We start from the raw sequence: 26,450 nt of genomic DNA on the forward strand, positions 1-26,450 counted from the left end.
CTGTGACAAAAACCCCGTTTTCCTCCATAAGAATAACATGGGATGGGAATTTAAAGGCCACGGAGGCAGAGCCCCAAGGGAATTCACCATGTTTCTCTTTTGATGGCTCATCTACAGACCAAGACCTTTCTTTAGACACCTCTACCGAGTTTCTACGCCCAGCCGTTCTCTCAAAATAGCTGTGACAAAGAAAAACAGTTTCAAATTAATATATAGACTAGTGGAACCCCGTCGAAATCGACGGTTAATCTTGAGGTTTTATGTAAATTCAGCAAACTGTGTAGGATAGAGTGAAGTCATTAAAATCTTAGATATATGAAGGGAGGATAAGCAATAATAAGTATGACGATTGTGTTCCCTAAAAAACGTGATTGATGAATTCGTTTAACACAATATTTCCTACCTTTCTTTTTATCGGCTTTAGGTTGCCCAAAAGGTTTTTAGGAGTCTCATAATTGTTTGTTCATGAGTTTGTTTCAAACCAAAGCCACTTTCACTATATGGGAGAATGAGTTCATATAATTAGTCTATCATGTTACGGAAAGAGTCAATATTTATTACTAACCACTAATTCCATCTGCTTTAGGAAAATCATTCAGATTGTATCCGGATTTATAAGTAAATCTTCATATTTTTTTTTATAAAAATATCTGATGCTCCAGAAAGCAGTAACATTCTTACTTCGATCTCAGCAATTTTAAATCCTTCTCTTGCCACATCGACCCATGTATTTAATCATCCTGTTCTTACTTGATAATTCATTAACTTATGGGGTAGTTTTGCCTTGGCCATATAGATCACATAAAGCTGTGCATGTATTTCGTGGATTGGAATGAACCATAATTGTAGGAAATCTCATCACAAATCTTGAACATTTGCGGAACCAAATCCATAACCTAGTCCAGCATTGGTAACAAATTATGCAAATGCGATGAGATGTGATGACACTTTTATGTTTCCGAATGTTTTGTATGTAGTGAGGTTTAGATGCGTTGTTCAACCTAGCTACATGTGTACATCAAAGTAAAAACTGTGTACTCATTTTTTTTTAAATACCTGAATTGACATTAATTCACCTTCTTTACCAAAACTATAGACTTCGTAGTTAGTCTATTCCAAAACTTGAACACAGCTCTCATCCTCAACATACTCATCTATGACACAATTTTCAACCCGATTATCAAAAACTGTTATAACAATAAATGAATCTCAGGTGTTCTTTCTTGAATTAAAAAATAAATGGTGATTAAAAGTAGGAAAAAAAGGAAAGTGCAACCTTACAATATGCACCCCCGATAAGGAATAGTTATATGTTCCTTTGAAATTGATAAGTCACACTTATTTCATAATTTAAAATTCTCTAAGAGCAATAAAGCATAGATTTTTGAACAAAACATTTCAAACGTATCATAAATTCATCATTTTGTTGAAACTATAAAAAACTTGCCATGCAGTGGAGAATCCATTTAAAATCATAAATAATAATGTAAACATTTAATTTTGACAGTTTCAGTAGACCTTTGAATACAATTTTAATATTAACAGCTGGTTCATAAAAGTAGTGTAAAATTATCCATATGGTCGAAATGTAAACAATATTGCAGAGTGAACTTTAAAGGCCTCTGGGGCAGAGCCCCAAGGGAATTTACCTCTTTCCTCTTTTGATGGCTCATCTACAGACCAAGACCTTTCTTTAGAGACCCCTACCAAGTTTATACGCCCAGCCGTTCTCTCAAATTAGCTGTGACAAAATCCCCGTTTTCCTCCATAAGAATAACATGGGATGGGAATTTAAAGGCCACGGGGGCAGAGCCCCAAGGGAATTCACCATGTTTCTCTTTTGATGGCTCATCTACAGACCAATACCTTTCTTTAGACACCTCTACCGAGTTTCTACGCCCAGCCGTTCTCTCAAAATAGCTATGACAAAGAAAAACAGTTTCAAATTAATATATAGATTCTGCGAACAAGTAGGCATCATATTTTAGAAGAATACGGTTTAATCGTCTGTGGTTTAATCATTAAACTGGTTTTCATTAGTGTTTGCATACCATTTTATTCAATTAATGTTTTATCAAATGTTGTACTTAAGATTATTTCCTTATCAATAACGACTGTAGACAAAATATAACGTGCAATTTGTGTGCAAAGTGTATTTTTTTCGATAATATTGACACAATCATAAACCCTCGCACGTCAACATTTTCTCCCGTTTAACAAGTGTCATTTTGTTCACTAGTTGTACGAATACATATTGCCAACGAAAACCCAAAATGAAGTACATCATCAATGAAGTAAATTCATCGCATCGCCAACAAACCTTAAAAGATGTAATTTAAACTGCATGTCGGTAATATCAACAGCTGTTACCTGAGATTGGGTTGTATACCTAGCCGTAATTTCAATTTGGCAAGTTTAGAATCACTGCACTAACAGTAGAATTGCTTGTTTTACTGTTCTCCGCCCTGACTCGTCCAACAGTGGCCAAAAGATAACAATAACAATACCTCAAATAGGCTAAGTCTGAATCACTTCGGGCTGCAGTAACTTGTATTAGTAAATAAATTGTTGATAAAATTTGTTTCTTTAAATTGTCGGTATACTAATGGTATTACACATCTACCATAGCCATGATGTTCTACCACTTCACCTAAACAATAAAGAAAAATAAATTATTACGAATTCACAAAAAACACAAATTATTCATGTCATTAAAAACATAAACGTTACTTTAAACAATCCTACTTTGACAGTTCTCATTGTGTATCACAGTTTTTTTTCTGCTTAGTTCAAATTAGCTGTTTACATAAATGCAAAAAATTATAGTGCTGCACCCTGTTGGTAAATCTTCTAACTTTTTAATGCTTTTGTATATCAACTTTTTTAGTTGAAACAGCTGACTAAACTCTTTAATTCCCTTTAAATATGAATACTCATAAGGTTAACATGGGGAACTACAGAGCCACTGGGGCGGAGCCCGGAAGGATTTTTGAGATAAGAATATGCCTATATGTTAATCGGGAATGTGAGCTATCGTCATGCCACATTCCAATCCGTCTAGTAGTTAATGCGTGAACTTCAAACAAACAAACAAACAAACAAACACACAAACTTTCACATTTATAATGTTAGTAAGATAAAATAGCAATGTTTAAAGTTGATTGTGCTTATATTAAGTCATGATTATGGAATGGTTAGGAAAAACCATATAAAAGTAGTATATAGACACCAACATTTATGAAAGTTGTTCCTTAAATAGATTATTTACTTGCTAATAATTACCACTTACCACTTCTGTACTGTAGTAAGAACCAGTAAATCTATGTGGTAACCAGATTTAGGCCAAGCAATTTTGTAGAGCCTTCAAACATTCAGGCAATGTTTAACAAGCTGTCTTTCTTATCAGGCAGACAAAAAACTAATATTTAATGTCAAGGGTGAACTGAGAAAACTGTAACGGTAAAAGTAACGCTTTTAATCAATACAAACCTTACTCTGCACGGGGAAGATGTTCATTTGGATAGAGATATTCTTTTAGTAACATTAAAGAAAAACTATGAAATAACCTAGAAAGTAATTCAATTTAAGTTTACAGTAATGACTAAGTTTTACAACAATCAACTTGCTAGACCCATTGTGCCCTTGAGTGTCTCGGATTAATTTGTAATTGGCTTAAAAACAAATGAGACATTCCAAATGTTCAAAGTTGAGGCGACAAACAGACATTTAGTTGGTTGAACGACCCTTTGATGGCAGTAGGAAACTTTTAAATGTCCAACAGCGTGATAAGGGTAATGTCGAATGCAGTTTGAAACAGGTGTTTGAATTTGTGTTGTTTGTCAAGACACCTTAGGGCAACCAACCTGGGGTTGTTTTTTCGCAACTTTAAATCGTTTTTCGTTGTGCAACTTTAAATCGCACTCCGGTAGTAGGTTTGAGGTATACTCCGTTCAAACATCCGTGGCACCTGACGTATTAGGACACCCCATGGAAACTCTTGGGGCCTCCTAATCTCTCAGGTGCCACGGCTGTTTGAACGGAGTTTCGATTGTCAAGAGGGACCTTACAATGACGAAAGGGTTGTCTATATCTTGTGCAACTAAATATTGCTGGAAGCTTCCATTGTTTGTCTAGAAACATCGAAAGTAAACAAGATGGAATCGTCTTTTTATCGATTGTGCAACTCAATCAATGTCGCAAGCTACATGTTATGTGACATCAAAGTAAACTTTTTGGGGTTGTGTTTATTTTTTTCGTAACCCAAACTTAGTTGTAAGCTGCAAGCTTGAATTAATTGTCAAGATAAATCTTAGGAAGACACTTTGGTTGTCTTTGGGCCTATTGTTTTTGTAACCCAAACTTCAAGGTTGCCAAAATCTGCTTGATAGGAACAACTTTTGCACAAAATTATATTCTTTCAAGTATATATATATTTTCAACTTAACTCTCGAGTCCTGTCATTCTCAATGGGTTTAAAGTTTTAGTTTGTTTTACTTCATTTCACAACAGGTATTTGTTTGATAATTTTTTACATAAAAGTAATTTCTTTTGTTCACACTGTCTGTTATCTATGTCAAGTGAATCAAAATGTATAGCAACTCAAGGCTGCTTCTCTTAACTGTTTACCTTCAAATATAGATCAAAGATATCATTAGGTAGGTCTGAAAGATATCGACATTTGTTGGCATTAATATTTTCGAGGATTGTTGGAAAAATTGCATTTACACTTATAACAAAAATTTTAATTATAATTGTTTGTAAACGGCCCATAGGTGCATTGTTAAAACATTATACTACCTAATTATTTGTTATTTTAATTTGTTTAGTTTTGTTAATACCAGGGCCTACGGAAAATGCCCGAGAGTGTGTTTTATTGAATACAGTAATCGCGCTGACTCGCGCCAATTTCGCCGTGTCCAGTGGTCACTTTCTGTGGTCATGGTGCATTACAGGCATTACAGCGCATCAATAAATCGACAAATTAGTCCCTTGTCCAATCTAACTCAATTCATTCGTAGTGGTAACAATTAGGTCTGATTCAACTGAACAATGGACATTTTCAATTTATGAAACCGCCTCCATTTGTAGCTCCTGATCGTGTAAACGGTCTGACCAATCTGTTAAATATTTCGTACCAAAGTGCAAACAGGATGTTAACAATTTATTTAAGCGTTAGTAGCTGGAGTGTTCTTTGTTTATAAAATGTGCACTAGTGTAAATTGAGTTTTACAGTATTTGTACTAAATAAAAGCGTATTCTTTATAAAACAAGAGTAATACAACTGATACTCAACTAATATAAAACCACTCGAAACAATTTAAAATAAATTTGACAAAACTATTTTAAATACCCCCGCCGCAAACCTGCAGACTAAGCGTATTTCAATTTGTCTGATTGGATTTTTAAGTGTTACGGGGAAGGGAGATTGTTGACCATATGGTTTGTATTGGTTGGTATAAAATAAGAAATTTTGTCAAATGTTATTGAGATGTATCCGTAAAAAAGCAAAGTACAAGAGCTTTCCTTTTCTCACACTTCAATATACAAAATTATTTGTTTTGCTTTAAAAAATTTCTGAAATTAAAACTGTCCATTTCCTTGTTTAATGGTACAAAATCAAATAAAAAAAACATATGAGGTACAAGTAGACGTAGGTACAACTAGACGGCGGTACAACGAGACGCGGTGCACCCATCATGCTGGTTCGTAAACTCATTCAAGTTTATCCCACCCAAATTGGTCCTGGGGCTAGGTAGGGTACTTCCGTATTGAAAGTGGTCATGATTTATCTATAATACTATTTACAGTTATATTAAAAGTCAATATACGCGTTTTAATATTTACAATATGCAAAATATATTGAATAAACATTCAGATTTTAATACATTTAACTGATCATATGCATTCAATACCATGTATCCTTTAGTTACCCTTGTATTTCACCCGAATGCAAATAGTGGTCTGGGTTAAACAATACCTGTATGTTGAATGGAATATATTAGCATATTTGTGTCAGGTTTCGTATTAGGTAGTAACGTTTTAAACATATACAAACAGAACAGTCCGAATGACTATTTCATGCATTTTTTGCGCTCGAAAATACACTAGTTACTGTACACTGAATTTTTAACTTCGACGTTGAATTTTCTCAGTAGGCCTACCGTAGTCTTGTAAAAGAGCTCGCCTTCAAATGTTAAGGGTGCTGGTTTAATCTCGACTGGATTGACTTCAGATACAGATTTCATTTATCATTGCGTTATTAATTAATGATATCAATTATTTAATATGGGAACGCCAATATGTGCGTATTTTAACCCAAATATGAATGAAGGATTAGTGTAGGATGAGTGGCGCAATCTTGTAGTCTTGTTAGTGACTAAGACCGACATGTTCAAGACACAGCTGTTAATTAATAGCCAATACAGCCAAAGGCAACTAAGGGGCCCACAGTTTATAGTGGAATTCGAATCACATTTTTCCTTGTAATTAACGAATTGGTTTAAGTATCAGGATGGTAATGCGAATAGTCTTGATACTCACAAATAGATATAAATTATGAAAACAAAAGATAGACACTTCCGATACTAGCATGGCTAGTTCTGACCTGTTCCCTTGCAAAAAAGTAACAAATAAATGTCGTGGACAAACACAAGTTCACTTCAATAACGTTAAAAATGTATAACTGCATAAAAATTACCCATGAAAAGGCACCTGCCAAAAAGTCCCGGAAACTGGAAACAGAACAAAGAGGCAACTTAGGAGAATAGAATATTAAAGGAAAGCTTTTAGAAGTTTAAATCCTGACTAGGATAAACTTGTAATCTGCAATGCTGAACCCTGCATATGTTTACACAAAGACTATGAGGTTTACTAACACTTAGGTTGGTTTTAGTTATGGAGAATAACATGTCATCTTGGTCTGTATCTAATAAACCACAATGACCTATTTATATTTGGGCAGTAACAAATATGAATAGAATCAAACATTCTTCTTGATCTGGAACCCCAAAAGTTTCTTTACCAGAGATATATTTTCTTGACCAGTAGCTTACTAAGTTCTAGAAAGATTACAGATTTTTCATTGTGTGTATATTTGTTTATTTTTGTTTTATCAAAAAAATGATGTATTATTGTATCCAACACACTTTTGAAAAGGGTGACATGTTCTTGGACATTCTTGTTCTCCCATGAATCTAAAAAATGACATTTTGTCTGGAGACCTTAAAACTTCTGAGAATATACTTTGATTCTGATCATCCTAAGTTCTGAGAAGATAGGCATGTCTTCTTAGCCTTAGCCTCAAACAATATAAAGGATTAACACGTAGGCTTGTTTTCCATAAACTTCTAAGGTGAATTGCAAGACTTCGAGTAATTAACAACTTCCCCGAAGCAAGGTCAACTGTTTTGTTCATATTTTAGGCTGAGCAGGGGGAGTGTAAAATAAACTTGGTGATGTATCCAGTTTTCACAATCATTTATTAAAAATCCAATGACAAAGGATATGAGGAAACTGACATAATTTATCTTGGTATGTTTGTAAAGAAAATTGTAAAATTGTGTATCACAAAAAATCAAATGCAAGGAACCGTAGTCAAGATTTAAAGTTAACATGTTTAATATTATGTTAATATTGATTAAAACTATACTGGTGATGAAAGTAGAGCTTTTAATTCTACAACCCATTGTAATTCACAAATAGACAAAATAGTTTTATAAAATAAATGTGGTGTATTGCCAAAAAACTTTAAAAAAAGTAGTAACATATACTTGGTTTCAATAAGCAATTTACTAACTTAGGTATTTTTATCGTCAGTTAAAAAAAATACAATTTACGCTCAACTGTTTAAAGTTAAAAGCCACTTTAAACTTTAACCTAAGGATTGCCAACTTTCCCATGTAATCATGGAAGGGATTTCACAAACTTCGTAGACGCTGTAAAATATGAGAGTGGCTTAGATATATGAGGCTGCTGACGTAGCATGCACATCAAATAAGACTGATGATTTTATATCAGCTACATCAGACGAGACTGGTGATTTTATATCAGCTACATCAGACGAGACTGGTGATTTTATATCAGCTACATCAGACAAGACTGATAGTTTTATCAGCTACATCAGACAAGACTGGTGGTTTAACAGCTACATCAGACGAGACTGGTGATTTTATATCAGCTACATCAGACGAGACTGGTGATTTTATATCAGCTACATCAGACAAGACTGTGATAGTTTTATCAGCTACATCAGACGAGACTGGTGATTTTATATAAGCTACATTAGACAAGACTGATAGTTTTATCAGCTACATCAGACGAGACTGGTGATTTTATCAGATACATCAGACAAGACTAATAGTTTTATCAGCTACATCACACGAGACTGGTGATTTCATATCAGCTACATCAGACGAGACTGATGATTTTATATCATCTGCTCTGGAAATCACACAGAGACCATATGTGATTGCATTTATTTTTAGGTCATTAAAATATCAGATAAACTTAGATATATGAGGTGTCAGATGTATGAGATATATGATGTGACATGCACATCTGACAAGAGTGATGATTTTAAATCAGCTTGCCTCAATATTACATTCACACCATATGTGATCTGATTAAATGAAATGAATAATTATTAAAATGTGGTAGAAGAACAGTTAAAAGATATATATTTACAATAACTGTTACTAGTGTGAGGTGACAATTAGTATGTTTTTATGAATTGTTAACTCAGCTATTCGGATTATTGTGTGTAGAAAAATCTAACCTAATCAGTATACACAATTCAATGAGCTGATGAGTATAAATTAAATACTGTAATACAGTGGTTGTAAAATACTGCAATCCTGGCGATAGTTTAATATCATGATTAACAAAAAAAAAATCATTCATGATGGTATTAATACCGAATTAAAATTGTAAAACAGGTGCTCAAAAGGGGATAAATACCAATAATTCATTCACACCGGACGTTCAGATGACACACTGTGCATCAAAAGCCCAACTGACTGAGTAAAATTTAATTATTCACATATTATTTTCATATGAGAAATATGTTCTTTGTGCCTATAAATAACATACTTTCTTCTGTTTTAAATCAGATATTACATTCACAACTGTAATGTCCACATCGTCTATTTTTTAGCGAATTTCCCATATAGGGAATAAGCTATTACCGTAGGTTTCATGGTAAGTCTTGGACCCGGGACCGATTTACTTTTGGATTTTGATGTCCCTAGAATCGAAAAACACCATCCGTTCACACCATACGAAGGACGGGTTCTCTGCTAGTATAAATAAATATATATAGATATGTCCGTTAGTACCATAACTCGAGCAAAATGATCCGATTTCGATGAAATTTGGTACAAACGTGTAAACGTACGTTTATTCGAACGAGTTCGCGAACCAGTATGATCTTACCATGGGAACGGGGTTTTAAGGGGGGATTTACGGGGTGAAAATAGGTTTTTCTTGTTTTTTGCCCCTCAAAACATAAAATTTCCCAAATTTTCTCTACACCATTTTAACAAATAATTTAGTATAGCAAAGTGTTTTTGTGTTGTTATTGGCTACGGGGAAAATTGTAAATTAAAAATTCCCATGTTGTTCTTATGGAGAATAAGTAAACTGTTGTAGTTTGCTTGTTTATGGATATTTGGAGCAAACTTGGCAAATCTATTTATTTTATACTAAGCTATTAATATTTTGCAAAAACACACTTTATTAACCTCCCTGTTGGCAGCAAACCTAGGTACTCGTTTAACCTAATGTTGTTTGAATAGAAATTGAAAATCAAATCAGGCCAATGGAAATTCGCTTAGTCTGCAGGTTTGCTTCGGTGGGGGTATTTTAATTATAATTCCATGACAGTATAAAATAACTATAAAGCATGGCTGTACAGTTTCTCTATAGCGTGGTCACGCGGCCTCAGCCCCAAGTGGTGGCATTATAAGGCAGTTAGCAGGTGATCGTGCCACACCCTCCCCCACCCTCACCCCTTGCAGGAACGTTATTGCCTTCAGACATGCTCAAGAACTGACGTCACTAATGCTACAATCACTTCCTGTTCTCTCTGTAATATAGGATTTCTTTTGGGATTGTTCAGTAAAGCTTGGAACGATTTATTACAGTGCCTTTGAAACGGTAATGAATTTTTGTTTCGTTTACTTAGATACTAATCACGCAGTATTATCACTTAAGAGTCCTTGGAGCCTAGACGTTCTAACTCGTAAAACAATTAAAGAACTACAAAGAAAATTTCTAATCTCACAGTATACTAGATATTTAAATTTCAATCACTCTGGTGTTTAAAAAAATATTTTTGGACGGTAAATAACTTTTCAGCGGATTTTTAAAATTAACGAAATTAACATTGCTCTTACGGCAGACAAATCCAAGATGGTCGTTAGCTTCCATGGACTCCCTTGGAGAACAATTCAAACCTACAAAGAACATTGGTCTCACAGTATACTAGATACTTAAATTATAATCAGTTGGGTGTTTGAAAAAATATTTTTGGACGATAAATAACTCTAGCAGCTATTTGAAATTATCCAAGATGGCCGCTAGCCTCCAAGGACTCTTCAAAACAATAAACATCTGGCAAATCTGATACAAAGTTAAATATTGAAGTGTTAATTATGATTTATTTGATGGTAGGCAAGGAGCGGCTATGCATTTTGTGAGGTAATTGATCAAAGGGGGTGTCAATGACACTTGTTTTGATATGTGTCATTTATCATGTCCTCACATTTTGTTATCACTTCCTTTCTCATTCTCTTTGTTCTTGTTTTCCTTCACTTCTCTATGTTTAAAGGTACGAGGTTATTCACTAGCAGATTTTATTTATACATAAAAAAATTAAATTCTAACACTATGACATTCAGTTCTATGAATAATAATTGTGGAGAGGCTAAATCATTTAACTCCATCCAACGTTGCAGCTTAACCTGCTAAAAGTAACAGGCAATTATTAGTGGTTGTTTAATTGAATTTCAGAGTTGAGTGTGAAACACTCAAATCTGGATTGAAATTAGTTTTAGGCAATTGACTCTTGAATAATATTCATGAAAGCAATACCACTACAGGGAATATTGTTATCGTTGTTTAGCAATGGAATTCATCAAATAGATTTTGTTTTAACTCAATAATTTGTATTTGTTGTGTTGGCCATTTTCAGCCAATGTGTTAAGTTTAAAGAAACTATTTTCATTGCGAGAAAGTTTTTCATTGCACTTGTGTATTTAATAACGAAAAGAGTAAACGATTATAGTAATGTACATAAATCTGATAATATTGATTATTTTATTGGGTTGTTGCCTATGGATTGAAACCAACCATATTTCTATAAATTGTGCTTAACTTATTCATATTGCACCATGAACAAAATGTAAAATCTTTATTTTCTGTAAAGGTTGTTATAGAACACGATATCGCAATTTATTTCCTGTACTACATGTACAAATATACAAAACTCTTTTATTCTCAAATATTATTTCTAATGGTCTAGAGTTAAGCTGTACAATAAAATAACATAGACCATAAACATAGACATACAATAAACAATTAATATTTGACAGCTTTGTAAAAGCCTTTTAACACATTTGTTTGGTTAAACATGCTTACCTTTGTTTGGTTGAATATGTTTTACAAAAATTGTCCAGTATGAATTAGTATGTAAATGTTAAAGCAATACAGCAAAAATGTGTATCCTATGTCTTTTGTAAAAACTGATTTTCAAAGGTAATTTAGAAAAGGTAGATAACAACATTATTTAATGTGATAACACCTAAACTAACACATGATAATACTAAACCATTACTTTTAGATTGTAATTTGCATCACATCACTTAGTCACCATGTATTTTGACAGTTCGACCACCAACCAAAACCATAAATATACAGATTGTACAGAGTGTATACTATCTCCCTGGAAATATTATAGTGCTCGTTCCTTGAGAAAAAAAATCAATATACAAACATTACACAAACATGGTTCTAAAATGCCTGGTTTTCTGTCTGTCTGTATGTCTGTGATATTTACAAACGTAGTGATAGATAGGACCAGTTGTTGCAAAAAGTATCAGATTTCTAAATCAAGATGCTTCTAATTCAAATGACAGCCATGTTAGATTGCCTATCTTAAAAGTAAGTTATTGTACTAAACACTATTAGGAGAGAAATATTTGAAATCATCTTCATATGTGTCCTACCAGTGGCGTACCGACGGGGGGCGGCGGGGTGGTCTGCCCCAGGCCCCACACCAACATAGGCCCCCAAATCAGGGCTGTATTCCCCTAACTTCGAACACGGCCATTGCCGAGGGCCTCTTGGCCTAGGAAGGGACCTTACTTGGGTCTCAAAAATCCGAAAATAAATTTTGCTGTCGAATATAATCGTCTGTTCTCACAATCACCGGAAGCGTCTGCAAAGATTGCGCGATCGAAAATCACGACTCCCAGCGATCGCGGGTGACGATAATAAGGTTTTGCAACCGCAAAAGATGTTTCGTGTTGACGATTTCGCCGCGATTGCGGGGGACGGTAATGTTGTCCACGCGTTTACCGGAGATGTTAACGATTTCAACATGTAGAATATATCCCTGCGTTCGCGAAAGATGTTCACTATTCCACCGTAAACATAGGACATGTTTACGATTGCTCCGCGGTCGCGGAGATAACCCGCGCGACCGCGGGAGACGGAGATTACGACCCCACAAACACGGACGCTCACGATTTCGTCTTCACCGAGGTTAATTTAGTTCTTTTTTGCCCGATCACAGAAATCGTTTGGACCAATCATAGTAAAATATAATGTATAACATAAAGATTGGCTAATATAATTATATAATGTATTTTATACAAAAATAGTATGCCTATCTCCTAAATATAGAAAATTGAAAGAATGTCAGAAAAAAACCTGATTTGTGTTACTTCTTGGATTGCGTGCTTATTTCGAATCTCAAACTCATAAAAACTTAAAGGAAAATTTAATTTAGCATCATTCAATTTTTCTCAAAAAACAAAAATAGATTAGGTACATTTAAAATAGTTGATGTAAGCTCATTTAATCAGTGATACAAAATACATTAAAAGCATATATTTCTTTTTAGTTCTAATCACTGTTTAGGGTTACTTTTTAAATAAGCAACATGGTACCCTGTTTAACAACATTTGAAAGATAAAATGATTTTAAACAGGGTTGGCCTACTATGGTATTTATTATTTCACTTTTATATATATGTATGTAAGGCCCTCTCATCTAAGCCGCCCTAGGCCCCCAACTATGACGGTACGCCACTGTGTCCTACATACTATTTTGATGTCCGTTTTATCGATAATTTTGCATCATATTTTCCTCTAATAATTTTTTCATGATTACTATTACTGACAAATTTATAATATTTAACTGAGGCTTGACGTTACTTAAAACCTTTTTTAAAACCTCGCACCAGTTAAAGAATTATTCAAAATCATGACACATTTTATTAGACATTATGGAGCAGACTGTAAGTGGGGGTAGGGTGAAATGAAAGCTGACAATGGCCTCAAGCCTTCGGCGTGATTGGTCCAGTGAAGCCTGCTACAGCAATAACGGACACATTCTTCCATCAACTTGTATCTCTATTTTTCTATTCAGGAGGGAGAAGTATTTCTCCATTCCAAACGCTTTGCGCTAATGGCCTTGGTGTTGAGTTATCTGAAAAATTGCCTCATCCATATAAAATGTGATATTTTTTCTTTTTAAAAAGATTTTTTTGATGATATTTTTTGACACTTTTAAGTATATATTTGTCTTATTTTTTGGAATTTGTCTTAAAGAATACTTTTTTCTATATCCAAGGTAAAACCTAGATCACGGACTACTGTTCATTTTCACTCAGGTCTTAAAAAAACAAACCATAAATTTAGGTGGATACATTTGTACAACTATCCGTTTTTTGGATACTGTAGTAAACATCTCCCAGTCTCTGTGTAACATTTTTGTAATGAAAATAAAACAGTTGAACGAGGCCCTTAGAAGGTGTGTTTTTGTAAACATAATATTTTATTGATCACATTTTGATCCTATGAGAAGCATCCATATATAATTACTTTAACTAGTAATAACTTTTAGACAGTGAATTAAGTGTTTGTATTTAAGCTTAATGTGGTTGCTGTATGGGTGATCTGCCTGAATTGGTTACTGTCTATGAGGTTTCTTTAGCCATTATGCCATTACTAACCCTAAGAATCAAACCGACAAAATTATTATTAGGAGAGCACTATAAAAACTCCGCTAAAATGTGTAAAGACTGTATTAATCTACGAAAATCAACAAATAATTCAAATAATATCAAATGTTATCTGATACACTTTGTATATTTCAAACTCTAAAAAAATCGTTTTGCATAGAGGTTAGAGAATTAATCTTAGCAAAAGTTTTAAGTCAGAAGTAGGTCATCATCGGCAGGGAAATAAAAAAGAGGGTAAGTAGATTAAAACCCACACCCCTGTAAATCTTTGCCCAACAGAGGCTAGAATATCTCCTCTCACACCAGCTGTTTGTCTATAAAATACCTCTTTCAGATTTTTACATTTCATAATTTAATTTTGCCCCATTTTATATGTTAACTAATTTTTAATCTGCAGCATTGGCGAGTGTAGTTCTCATTGTTTTGTTGTGTAGACTTATTTCGTTTTATGGATGCCCCTGTCATAAAAAAAAAAAAAAAAAAAAAAAAAACAGTATATTAGCTCACGGTCTGACAAAGCTTGTTGTTCTTAAATGGTAGCCTACAGTTTTGATTTTGTGTTTATTCCATTGTTTTGTTCATACTATAGCCTATATAGATTAAATTGCTACTAAAATTGATAATGTTTTAAAAATCGATGCCTAGTTATCACAACACAATGCATTTTGCTTGTTTACCTCACATAATTTTGTTCAGAGAGTTTCATGTTCCTAGATAGTCCAGTTTTGCTTTTCTGTTGATTCCATTGTCTTGTTCATACAGATTTAATTGTGACTAATATTGTCAACGTTTTATAAATAAATGCTAGGTTATCACTACACAATGCATTTTTCTTGTTTACGTCACACAAGTTTAAATTAATATATAGATACAGGCGCTAAGATTGAGATAAATGGCAAACTTAAATCTGATCCCAAAACTATAATTACGCAAGTAGAAGTCAACAAACAGCTGTTATACTTGACATGTGCTGTTCGGGAGTTAGGTTAGACATACTACACTTGGGTTTTTGGTTGACTAGCGTTAATTAAGACAGGACTCTTAAGCCTAAGGCCGAATAGTCTGAGGCATTGTTTTCTGGCTAGCGTTACCTGAGATTGAGGGTTCGAATCCTGTTTCAGTCAGGTCTGCATCTAAGGAACTCTGGTTGGAAGTGGCTTAAATTAATAGTGACTTGGTTGGAAGTGACCAGGATAGTCGGTTCTTTTGTCATTTGGTTCTCGAATCAAGTATTTCACTTCTTTATGCTTACCTACACTGTGTGTCTACTGACAACTTGATTTTAAACTATTTGGATTTACGTAAATATGATCAATTACATGATAAAAATATGAAATTGCAAAATAATCAATGGAATTCAAAGGTTTGAGTGTCATTAAGTGAGGAGATCCATATGCAACATGGTATTGGTTTAAGGGAAATGTGTGATTGTAAGTAAACTTAATCACTTTGTGTTGGCAAGACTGACTGTGAGCTGTGATTGAGACAGTAAATACTGAGCTGTGTCAAGAGAGTAGTTAATCCCATTTAACTTACATCGTTTATTACATTCTCTCGCACCCATTATCATTCACCCTTAGCTACAAGCAGGAAGGATTTTTACAGTTTTACATAGCACATAGAGATTATTCACAAATGTAATCACTTTCTAACCTTTCTCCACATTTTTCACCAGCTTTGATGAACGGCCCATTCCACACACTTGTGTTAGGGAATTGGGCGCTCTGAAGATCAAATGCGATTTTGGTCGGTGATATTGTCAAAGATTTTTTTCTCGTTTAGAATATGTTGAAGTTTTTGGAAGTGAACAACAAAATAAGCAGTTAGGACAATGCTGGAAATAAACTGTAATTATTTTTCACTATCGTTTTTTTTACTTAGGAATGAAATTGTAGCCAATCAAAGTTTTATATTACAACTAGCTGTAACCCGCGGGCTTTGCCCCGTTTAACTTCTTAATTTTCAAGATTATCTCGTTCGCATGGCTCAATCACGTCCTGGTTGAAGTTTGTTCGCTACGCTCACTCACCTTTAGGTTGGAGCTCGTTCGCTACGCTCACTCGCCTTTAGGTTGGAGCTCGTTCGCTACGCTCACTCACCTTTAGGTTGGAGCTCGTTCGCTGCGCTCACTTGCCTTCAGGTTAGCTCGTTCGCTACGCTAACTCGCCTCCAGGTTGAAGTTCGTTCGCTACGCTCACTCACCTTTTGGTTGCAAATTAGCTGTTGTCATAAATGTAAAAGAAATAATAGTGCTGCACCCTGTTGGTAATCCTTGTAACTTTAATGCTATTGAACATCATAGAACAGAACCAACTTGTTTAATTGAAACAGCTGTTAAGATTCAATAATTCCATTTCTCATAAGGTTAACATGGGAAACTCCAGAGCCACTGGGGCGGAGCCCGAAAGGATTTTTGAAATAAGAATATGCCTATATGTTAATCGGGAATGTGAGCTATCATCATGCCAAATTTCAGCCCAATCCGATCAGTATTTTTCGAGTTTACTTTTCCCATACACACATACACACATACAGCAACCACCTCTTTTTTATAATAGTATAGATAGATAGATATCTGTGAGAATCATTTTTCACATTTTTTTTTCATTAAAAATTAAATTTAACTTAGACAAATAATATAACTGATTTTTACTTACTGGTTTTGTACTAATGTGTATCATGAAGTTTTTCTCTTTTTTTACTGCTATGATATCTGTGTAGCTTTCCTTTTGTAGTGTTCCAAAGTGTTTTAAACTAACCATATTTTGGGTTCGTTATCATGATATTGGGTTTATTTTGCATGCTATCTAATCTTGTTTTATAACTTCCTCACCTTTGAATTGGATTAGTTCCCAAAACGTGTAAAGATTTTTTAATAGTAATGTGTTCTAATAGTGATAATACATCTTTGCAACAATCGCATAACATTTTATTCAAAATAATAAAGACGTGTTTCTATTTAAATGTATTAAGTTGGTATTGTATTGTTACAGGAGGTTGATCTGCTGGACATCGCTACCATCAGAGACACCAGGACAGGCCGATATGCTAAAATACCCAAGGTATGTATACCCATAATTATCAAATTCTCTGGTATTTTCACACTATCACTGTCTCTTCTAACCGTTTCTCCCTTCCTCTGATACTTATTATGTCTAACGACATTGGCACTGTTAAGTTTCAAAATTAAAAAATGTGTCGTGTAAGATGACTGAAATGTTGTCTTGTACTGTTGATTGTATTGTTATTTCTTCTGTGATTATGTCCGTTTTATGGAGTATTGCCATCAGCTTTTTTTTTATTTTTCATCAAGATCAGTGGTTCTAGGACCTTGTCAAGGGGGGGGGGGCTAACGGAGGTGTTCCACAGCAGAAGGGGGATTCTGGGGTCCTCCCCGGGGGAAATTGCTATTTTGAAAACCGTTTGGTGAATTTAAAAGCCAGTTTTAACGTTAAGAAATGTGTCCAAAAACCTCCGTTATGTTTTCTTGACGATTGTATGTTTAATTTGATATTTCCAGGGTCCAATGGTTGGGGGAGGGGGGCTTTAGCCCCTATAGCCCTCCCTTTGGAATCACCACTGAGATAACAAATTGATTAAGGAAGAAATCCGTATCAGTTTGTCAATAGTTGACCTTGATGTACAAATATTTGCTTATGGCAATCAAAATATTTCACTTTCTGGTTTGGTATAAAATATTGTTCCATTGGCAATAGCTAGTTATTAAGCATCCTGTGAGAATCCAAAAATGTACACCAATTTAAATATTTATTAGTAGTCTGGAGGCAATGTTACCATCACAATATTCAAAACGGTGGGTAGAAATGGTGTGGCGGGAACGGGGGTCCCCACTCCTGTTCTTTTGAAATCTTAATAGACAACCTACCTTTTGTAGAAACTACAGTGAGCGGGAAAATTTATAATTACCATTGCACAAAATTTATTATTTATTGTCAATAAAAATATATTCATCATTATCATCATCTAGTTGGGGCTTGGATGTTAAAACAAATACGTATTTCTTTAGTTGATTTCCAGAATTAGACAGGTGTCGTAGAATCAAGACTATGATGTCTTTCGTGTCCGAGACATGAATGTGAAACCAACCCGTGTTGTCAAATCAGAGCTTACACATTGCTTGCAATACATGCCTGACATCATCTGTGTATCGGACATGTGTCGCACGAGACAGGTTGTCGGTGGTGAGACATGTCGCACTAGACTGTTTGTCAGTGGTGAGACATGTCGCACGAGACTGTTTGTCAGTGGTGAGACATGTCGCACGTGACTGGTTGTCGGTGGTGAGACATGTCGCACGAGACTGGTTGTCGGTGGTGAGACATATCGCACGAGACTGGTTGTCGGTGGTGAGACATGTCGCACTAGACTGGTTGTCGGTGGTAAGACATGTCGCATGAGACTGGTTTTTGGTGGTAAGACATGTTGCACGAGACTGGTTGTCAGTGGTGAGACATGTCGCACTAGACTGGTTGTCGGTGGTGAGACATGTCGCACTAGACTGGTTGTCGGTGGTGAGACATGTCGCACTAGACTGGTTGTCGGTGGTGAGACATGTCGCACGAGACTGGTTGTCGGTGGTGAGACATATCGCACGAGACTGGTTGTCGGTGGTGAGACATATCGCACGAGACTGGTTGTCGGTGGTGAGACATATCGCACTAGACTGGTTTTTGGTGGTAAGACATGTTGCACGAGACTGGTTGTCAGTGGTGAGACATGTCGCACTAGACTGGTTGTCGGTGGTGAGACATGTCGCACGAGACAGGTTGTCGGTGGTGAGACATGTCGCACTAGACTGGTTGTCGGTGGTGAGACATGTCGCACGAGACTGTTTGTCAGTGGTGAGACATGTCGCACGTGACTGGTTGTCGGTGGTGAGACGTGTTGCACGAGACTGGTTGTCGGTGGTGAGACATGTCGCACGAGACTGGTTGTCGGTGGTGAGACATATCGCACGAGACTGGTTGTCGGTGGTGAGACATGTCGCACTAGACTGGTTGTCGGTGGTAAGACATGTCGCATGAGACTGGTTTTTGGTGGTAAGACATGTTGCACGAGACTGGTTGTCAGTGGTGAGACATGTCGCACGAGACTGGTTGTCGGTGGTGAGACATGTCGTTCATCAGGCCTTGCGCATGCGCACTGACTACCCCTGAACCACCATCTACAAAAAATGTTTTGATTGGATAATAGATCATAGGGTTGAGTTTTAAGCCATGAAATATTCTTGAACATGTGTGATTGTTGGTTCAGTTGTTGGGTTGTAACAAACCGGCGTGAAATCTTTGCGTTTGCATTGTTACATATCAACATGTGAAACATCCAAACATATTAAGAACCCTGCACCGTCAATAGTTAACAACATTGCTTGTCTTATTTTTTAATTGATTGACCAAGGTCTCAAACATGCAAGGACATAATTAATACACACTAACACACATACACATTGACTTTAGTTTAATTTCATCAGAAACGGCACGTGTTTATTTTTATTTTTTTTCATAGATCCCAATAGGTCTGGTCTCACTTGGGAGTTCTATAAATCAAAATCATATATCGAGATGTCTACACATATTTTTGTTTTCAGTTAAACTTAAAATACTGAATACATTTTCGAGTTTGATGCTAATATTGTTTGCATGTACCCAACCCTGTTTGTATATTAATTGTAATGTTGTTTCTTTGTATTGGTAGAACGGGGGGGGGGGGGGGGGGTTGAGTGAATATAGGGAAAATGTACAATATAACCGATTCACAGATTCTAATAATTTTATTTTCTAAAACTTAATTACCAAATTTATTTTTAAATGTTTAAATAAAAAATAATCCTTGATTCTCAGTTGAAATGGTTTTTTTTTCAAATTCGTTCCAAACCTGAAACTCAACATACATTTTTATTACAGCTTTAAACTAGTTTAGTGTTATTTATTAACCTAAAAATAGTAAGTGAAAAAAGATTAAGCTACGTATATTAAGTTGTATAAGTTTCACGTTTTAAGTTCGTTAAGTTTGCATATTTTATCTTTATAAGGAATAGTTTAGGACTCTGTCTCTGAACTTTCAAAGCTACTTTTTCAATCTTATGAAAATTATTGATTGATAAGTTTTCATATATACAGTAAGACAGGTACAATGTTTTCATTCAAATGTTCAACATTTTTAAACGCTATTTTTTACTTCACTTTGTCTAACAGGTGAATGACATAGACAGAATTTGTTTAATCCACTTGTTAAGTTTAATTGTGTCTTATAGAGTAGAAGAAATTCTATTTTCATAAGTAAAATACATTCTGCAGTAACGTTAACAATTTTTTCCAATGTTAGTCTGATACGTTCAAAGCCAAGCTTAAAACTACTAGTTTTAAATCAAATTCAATAAACCTGTCCTCATAAACAGCTTTCAACAGTAGCCGAACTTGTTTCCAAACGTTCCAAATAAGTATCGATTACAAAGGGTCGGCAGTTTCTAAATTAGTCAGTCACTACAAATAGTAAATAAACCGTCCCAGATGTACCGTCTCAGTTTTGACAGGAGAGAGACACAGAGAACCAAGCTAAACAGTCACCAATCCTGCAGCAATGTAGGGCTAACAACTCTACTTTATTTAATACCAAAATAAGTCTTTGCTCATTTATTGTACAAAGAAGTAAAGAACTTAAATTTATTTCTGATTAAAAATGTATCAGAAAAAAATAAGTCGAAAATAACAATTTTTCAAAACCTCATTAAGCTTTTATTGTAGACATGCAGATTAGCTTGACAGTTTAAAGATGCACCGACAAAAAGTGTTTTATATTTCAAATTTGACACATAATCAAAAATTTGACATACGGAAGTTAATAATATAAAATTTGTTTACCAATCAAGTCCTTCTTAAAAGTTTCAAACAGCCACTGCGAAAAACCAAGATGAGATGTTCCGAGCAGTGTCATGCTTTTACACTACTACTACTGTACTTCGTTTGAATTCAAATAAGTCTTTACATGTTTTTGTACAAAGCCTCGTAGGAAAAGGGATAAGAGAGTGTTGTAAGAGCTTTTTCTAGGATTTTTTTCTCTTCCTATCAAAAACATTTCTAAATTGCAATACTTTTAATTCTATATTTATTTTAATACCCTACTTAGCATAGGAGGTAATTTTTTACATTTAAATTTTACTTATTAAGAAAATGGTTCATTTCAAATTCAGAACATTTTACCATAGCCTACTTCATTTTAAACCTTACTTTTCACAGATAAGTTTATTTATTCGTGGTACAAAGTTAGTACCAAACTGGCTTCTATGAATTTTAACTCTTCCAAAAAAATATTGGGTTGACAATTTTTTCCCTTTGCATATGTTTTAATACCATGTAGAGTCTCCTCTTCGGAGTCCTTGGTCTTTAGCAGTGGCTGGTTGTGAGTTTCATAAGTTTTAGCGAATTTCCCATGTAGAAAATAAACTATTACCGTAGGTCTCATGGTAAGACTTAGATCGGGGATCGCTTTTATTCTTTCGTTTTGATGTCTCCAGAGGCCAAAAACACCATCCGCTCAAATATATTTGTAATATATGTCCATTAGCACGATTACCCGAGTAAAATTATCAAATTTTTCCTAATTGTTGTACACACGTTTGGCTCCATATTTATTCAAACGAGTTCGCGAACCAGCATGATTAAACTAGGGGAACATGGAAGGGGGGGAGGGTAAAAATTGGTTTCACCCATTTTTGGCCTAAAAAAAAAAATAACATTTTTCAATTCCTTTCTTTCCAAACCAGCTTTAAAAATAATAAAGGATATTGAAAAGTTGTACGCCAAATGTTATTCTTGTATATAGCACAATATAACTGTTTTTGCTTGCGTGTTTTAAGGATATATTGGATATTTATTAAATTTGCTAAATTTATTTCTTTTATACCAAGTTATATTTTACTAAAAACATGTGTTTATTACATTCCTTGTATACCTTGTAAACCTAAGTACTCATTAAACTTTGTTATTTATGTAAATAAATCTGATATGTTTAAGAAATTATTTTAGTGCGTTCCTTCAGAAAAATGGAAATTTACTTACTCTGGAGATTTGCTGCAACGGGGGTATTTGCATTTGATGTTTCTGTAAATGAAAATGAAATACAAAAAACACGCTTCTTGACCAATTACAGTTAAGTATAACCTTTTATAAAAAATATATATACAATATATATATATATTATATATATATATATAGCACGATAGAGCAAGATATATATAGAGCACAATTTTAATATTTGACTATCAATCAAATTCCTATTAAAACTCCCAAAAAGCTGTTGAAAAATGCATGTCCATAATCAAACACTCTGTGAATGGACTTAAAATAAATTAAAAGAAACAAGTGACATTATTTGACAATGACAGAAGAAGTTATATATAAAATATAGTAAGCCACTTTTGACAAAGAACAAGTTATATTTTTAGTCACACAACACTGCTAAACTCAAGCATGAATTTAGCTTTGTCGCACTTAACAAATTCAAAGATAAAAATTAACATCCCAACATTATTCACAGTTAACGTAATACTGTAACAAGTTATAAAGTTAACAGTTTCAGTCACAAAAGTAACATCATTGGCAAACTAACAACTCAATTTTACTTTGTTCATGTTAATTCATACTGTGAAACTAAAGTTCTGGGGAACTTGCCAAAAAAGCGACCAAATAGAAGTAAGGTTGTAAAAGTTCCCTAGATGTACAATACTATTTCCTGGAAATGATGTTAAAATTGGTAATACAGACTAAGTAGACCACTTGGTAACTAGATATTCATAGGATACAAATTTTGTTTTTAAATGTAGTTTGGCTTAGGCTTAGTTCGAGTTCAATGGAAATAAAGATTTAAATTTGACCTACAGAGGTACGGTACGGTAATATTAAAAGTTAAGTACAGTAGCAGAGTTATTCAATTTAAAATCCATTTTAGACATAAAAAAATGTACAAAAACACTAGTTAGTTTATAGTAAATAAAATACAATGATTAAAATACTATAAGTTACAGACATACAGAACAGAGATTCGTAAAGAAAACTTTCTAGATGTAGTGATAAAGTGTGAATTAATTTTCTTATCTACTGCATTTTTGATTTAGGAGGTAACTTAAGTGTTTCTAAGTTGATAGATATGTTTATAAGTTTACAATTTTTTTACTATTGGTTCTTAACGTTAATTCACTACCACTACTTTTTTATTGTGGTTCCGATATTAATAGATAGTCTAGTCTATGAATATATCCATTTATTCTAAACTAACCAAACCAACCAAACTTGCTGATTAAAAAACAATTCGGCTAGTGAATGGAATTGCAATAAAACAAGTAGTGGTAGTGGGTTAACGGAAAAAGACCCAGGAATTTTCCTTCAGACGGACAGGGTCTTAGGAAAATTTTTATAAAATATAGAAGATTTACAAAGGTTCCAAGTTAGCGCAGACTGTACTTTTATCCGTCAGAGAGCAGACCGATCACTGCAGTGTTGTAGACAGCACTCATACACATGTGACTCGTTGTAAATCTCTTTCTCTAATCTTTTAACCTATGTTTATTGTTATTGTTTGTCAAAGTCGCCTGTTTTAGAACTTTCTTCACTGTTAACCCTCAGCTGTGCCAGTATTTCAACAGTTTTATTGTTGCTGTGTTTGTTAAAAGATCACATGTCTTGGCATTTCTGCAATCTTAACTTGTTTCGCCCAATTTGTTACACGTGTTAAAAAGTATGAGATTGTTTGGAAAGTGATTGTGGTTAACGAGTTCATTGATTTCTGTTGAGTTGAAAACTTTGGTATTGAGGCTGTTGTAATCACAGGGGCAATGTGCAATGTCTTGATTGGGATATTTTGGCAAATATCAATTCTGCGTTTCAAAATTCGAGCAACCATTTTGTGAAAACCGTCATTATTTAACCCATAATTTATTTTAAGCCTAATTTGCGAGTTTGATCATGCACTCATAATGGAAACAGTTAAACTGAAATTTGGACCGTGGCTTTGATTTGTCTATCACTTAAGAACCAGATTTTTGTGTTAACTTAGTTTTGCAATCCAAGGGGCCACTAGTCCTATCAAGCTTTGTTTTTTCCTTAAAACCTACGTTTTTTAACAAGGTGCCATAAATGTATCATTGCTGGGTTTTAAGGCACAAAATCAAAATACTATCTTTATTTAATATATTTACAAAACAACCTTACCATCACGCATCCTATTAATTTAAACCCTGCTAATGGAAACCAGAAGCCTAATTACAACTAATCATTGTTTTAGTTACAATTAGTTGAGTTTTAATGTGGTCAGCAAAAACAAATGAGAACCTAATTAAGATTTTATGCATGCTCTATGTTATGTTCATTGGAAAATTGAATGGAAAACAATAAAATCTTATGGAAATCTAAGTAGACATTGCATCTGAAGGAAATTGATAAGTTTTTGCCAATATCTGATTCAATGCGATGCATTTTAAAATGCTTCAATAATTCCCTCATTTTTAGTGTACCCCCATTCAAGTTTTATTTTCTTGTTTAGTTTTCGTACTATAATATTTGATGGGGAAATAATTTTATATGAAATATATACGTTAAGTTGGTGGATAACAAGCAATATTTGGTTTTGTAGAAAAAGTCCTTTGCTTTGGTATTAAGGAAGAAGGAAAATTTTAATTTAATGTGGAATTAGAATACCTTGTCAGTGGCTTAAACAAAGTAATTTTTATTATAGTACATGCAATAAAACTTAACATGGGAACACAACGTTAACTGCACAGAGTTTATTGTTCCAAAATAATTAAAACATAATTCCACTCTAAAATGGCATTTTTCTCTCCAACCACATTTTCCCCCTTCCCAATCATGATTGTAAATCAATTTAATATTTGTTTAATTTACTTATTAAACGTTCAAAGAAATTATATGACAATTGAATATTGATCTCATTGTCAAAGTATAGAGCCATTTGATGATTTGTCCCATTAAGACCAATTACGTCATCAACTGATTGAAATTACCAAGAATTAATAACAAAATGTGGCTGTGTGTGCAAGTGTTTGGCCTATCATTGAAAACCAACCTTTTTCCTGTTCATTTTTTTATTAGTTTCGTTTAAAACTTTGTAGATAATTTATGATGCAATTAAAAATACAGGGAGTCATCAACCAGGTTAAACAGTAAAAATAAGCAACTTCAATGATTTTTACATCAATATTATAGTCAGATAATACTGTGTTTTTGCAGTGTATAAAGCTAGTTTTTTTATGTTCAATTATATTTATTTTATGGGTACCTAACTCATAAACTAGAAAAAGCCATTAAGCTGTATTAATCCTGCTAATTTTTAGGGACCTCATTAAAGTTTTTGAACCCGATGTCAGAATACCCGTATTCAGATTGAGTATGAAAGGACTGTAGTTACTCTGTTGCACATGTAAAACGTACTTTTATTTTGCTTACTTAACTACCCAGAGAGTATTCATCATGAAATATAGGTAGTGTTCTGACAAACACAAGTAATATACGGTAGCTCGTATTTAATGTGACATGCAACAGCAGTTATGAATATTCCCCTTCATAGTTTTCAGATGCATTTTAATGTGTCTATGGGGATACATAATAACTACCTTAGGTGTAAAACCTTCCTCTGGGGATGGTGAGTTATCTTCAACACGAGGAAAGTACAGTTATAGTTTTTGTATGTTTATAAATCAGCCATTCAGAAGATAATTGGCAAGATTTAGATCAAAGTTTGTGTGTAGTGTATTTATTTTGTGTGAGTCCGAGCAAACAATGAGATATAAATCCAAAGTGTGACGGATGGATCGTGAAATTATTTTTAAAAACATTCAACAAATAACAGTATAGTTAAAATCAATAAGAGAAGCTATAGTAAGAAAATGTAAATAGTACAAACAATAGCCTTCATTATATTCATGACATTTTGGAATAATGTGTTTTCAATATTTCACAGAGTGAATCAGTAATAATAAGTGGGAGTTTAAGTGGTAGTTACTCCCTAAAATTAGAATTCGTTATTCATCAATTAGTTTATTATATCCTATGTAGGCTAGTTAAAATAATTCAATCTTGGTTTTTCACAGTATATATTTTAGAAAATTTTTCATTTAACTAGTTAGTTCATATATTTAACTTTTAATTATCCAGTTTCATTCATTATTTAACCACTA

At 34.0% G+C, this 26,450-nt stretch overlaps 1 protein-coding gene across 1 annotated transcript in view; it reads left to right on the forward strand.

Moving 5' to 3' along the window:
- LOC128986127 (1-phosphatidylinositol 4,5-bisphosphate phosphodiesterase classes I and II) overlaps positions 1–26,450 on the forward strand; it is a 137,404-nt gene that overhangs the window by 71,290 nt on the left and 39,664 nt on the right. Inside the window, exon 3 of the mRNA XM_054406281.1 lies at positions 17,236–17,304. Within this exon, the coding sequence (XP_054262256.1) occupies positions 17,236–17,304 (69 nt within the window). The remainder of the gene's footprint in view (positions 1–17,235; positions 17,305–26,450) is intronic.

This window comes from Macrosteles quadrilineatus, unplaced genomic scaffold, assembly GCF_028750875.1.
Source record: "Macrosteles quadrilineatus isolate MER2022 unplaced genomic scaffold, UCM_ALF_1.0 Scaffold_2__2_contigs__length_208266976, whole genome shotgun sequence".
Taxonomy (NCBI): Eukaryota; Metazoa; Arthropoda; class Insecta; order Hemiptera; family Cicadellidae; genus Macrosteles; species Macrosteles quadrilineatus.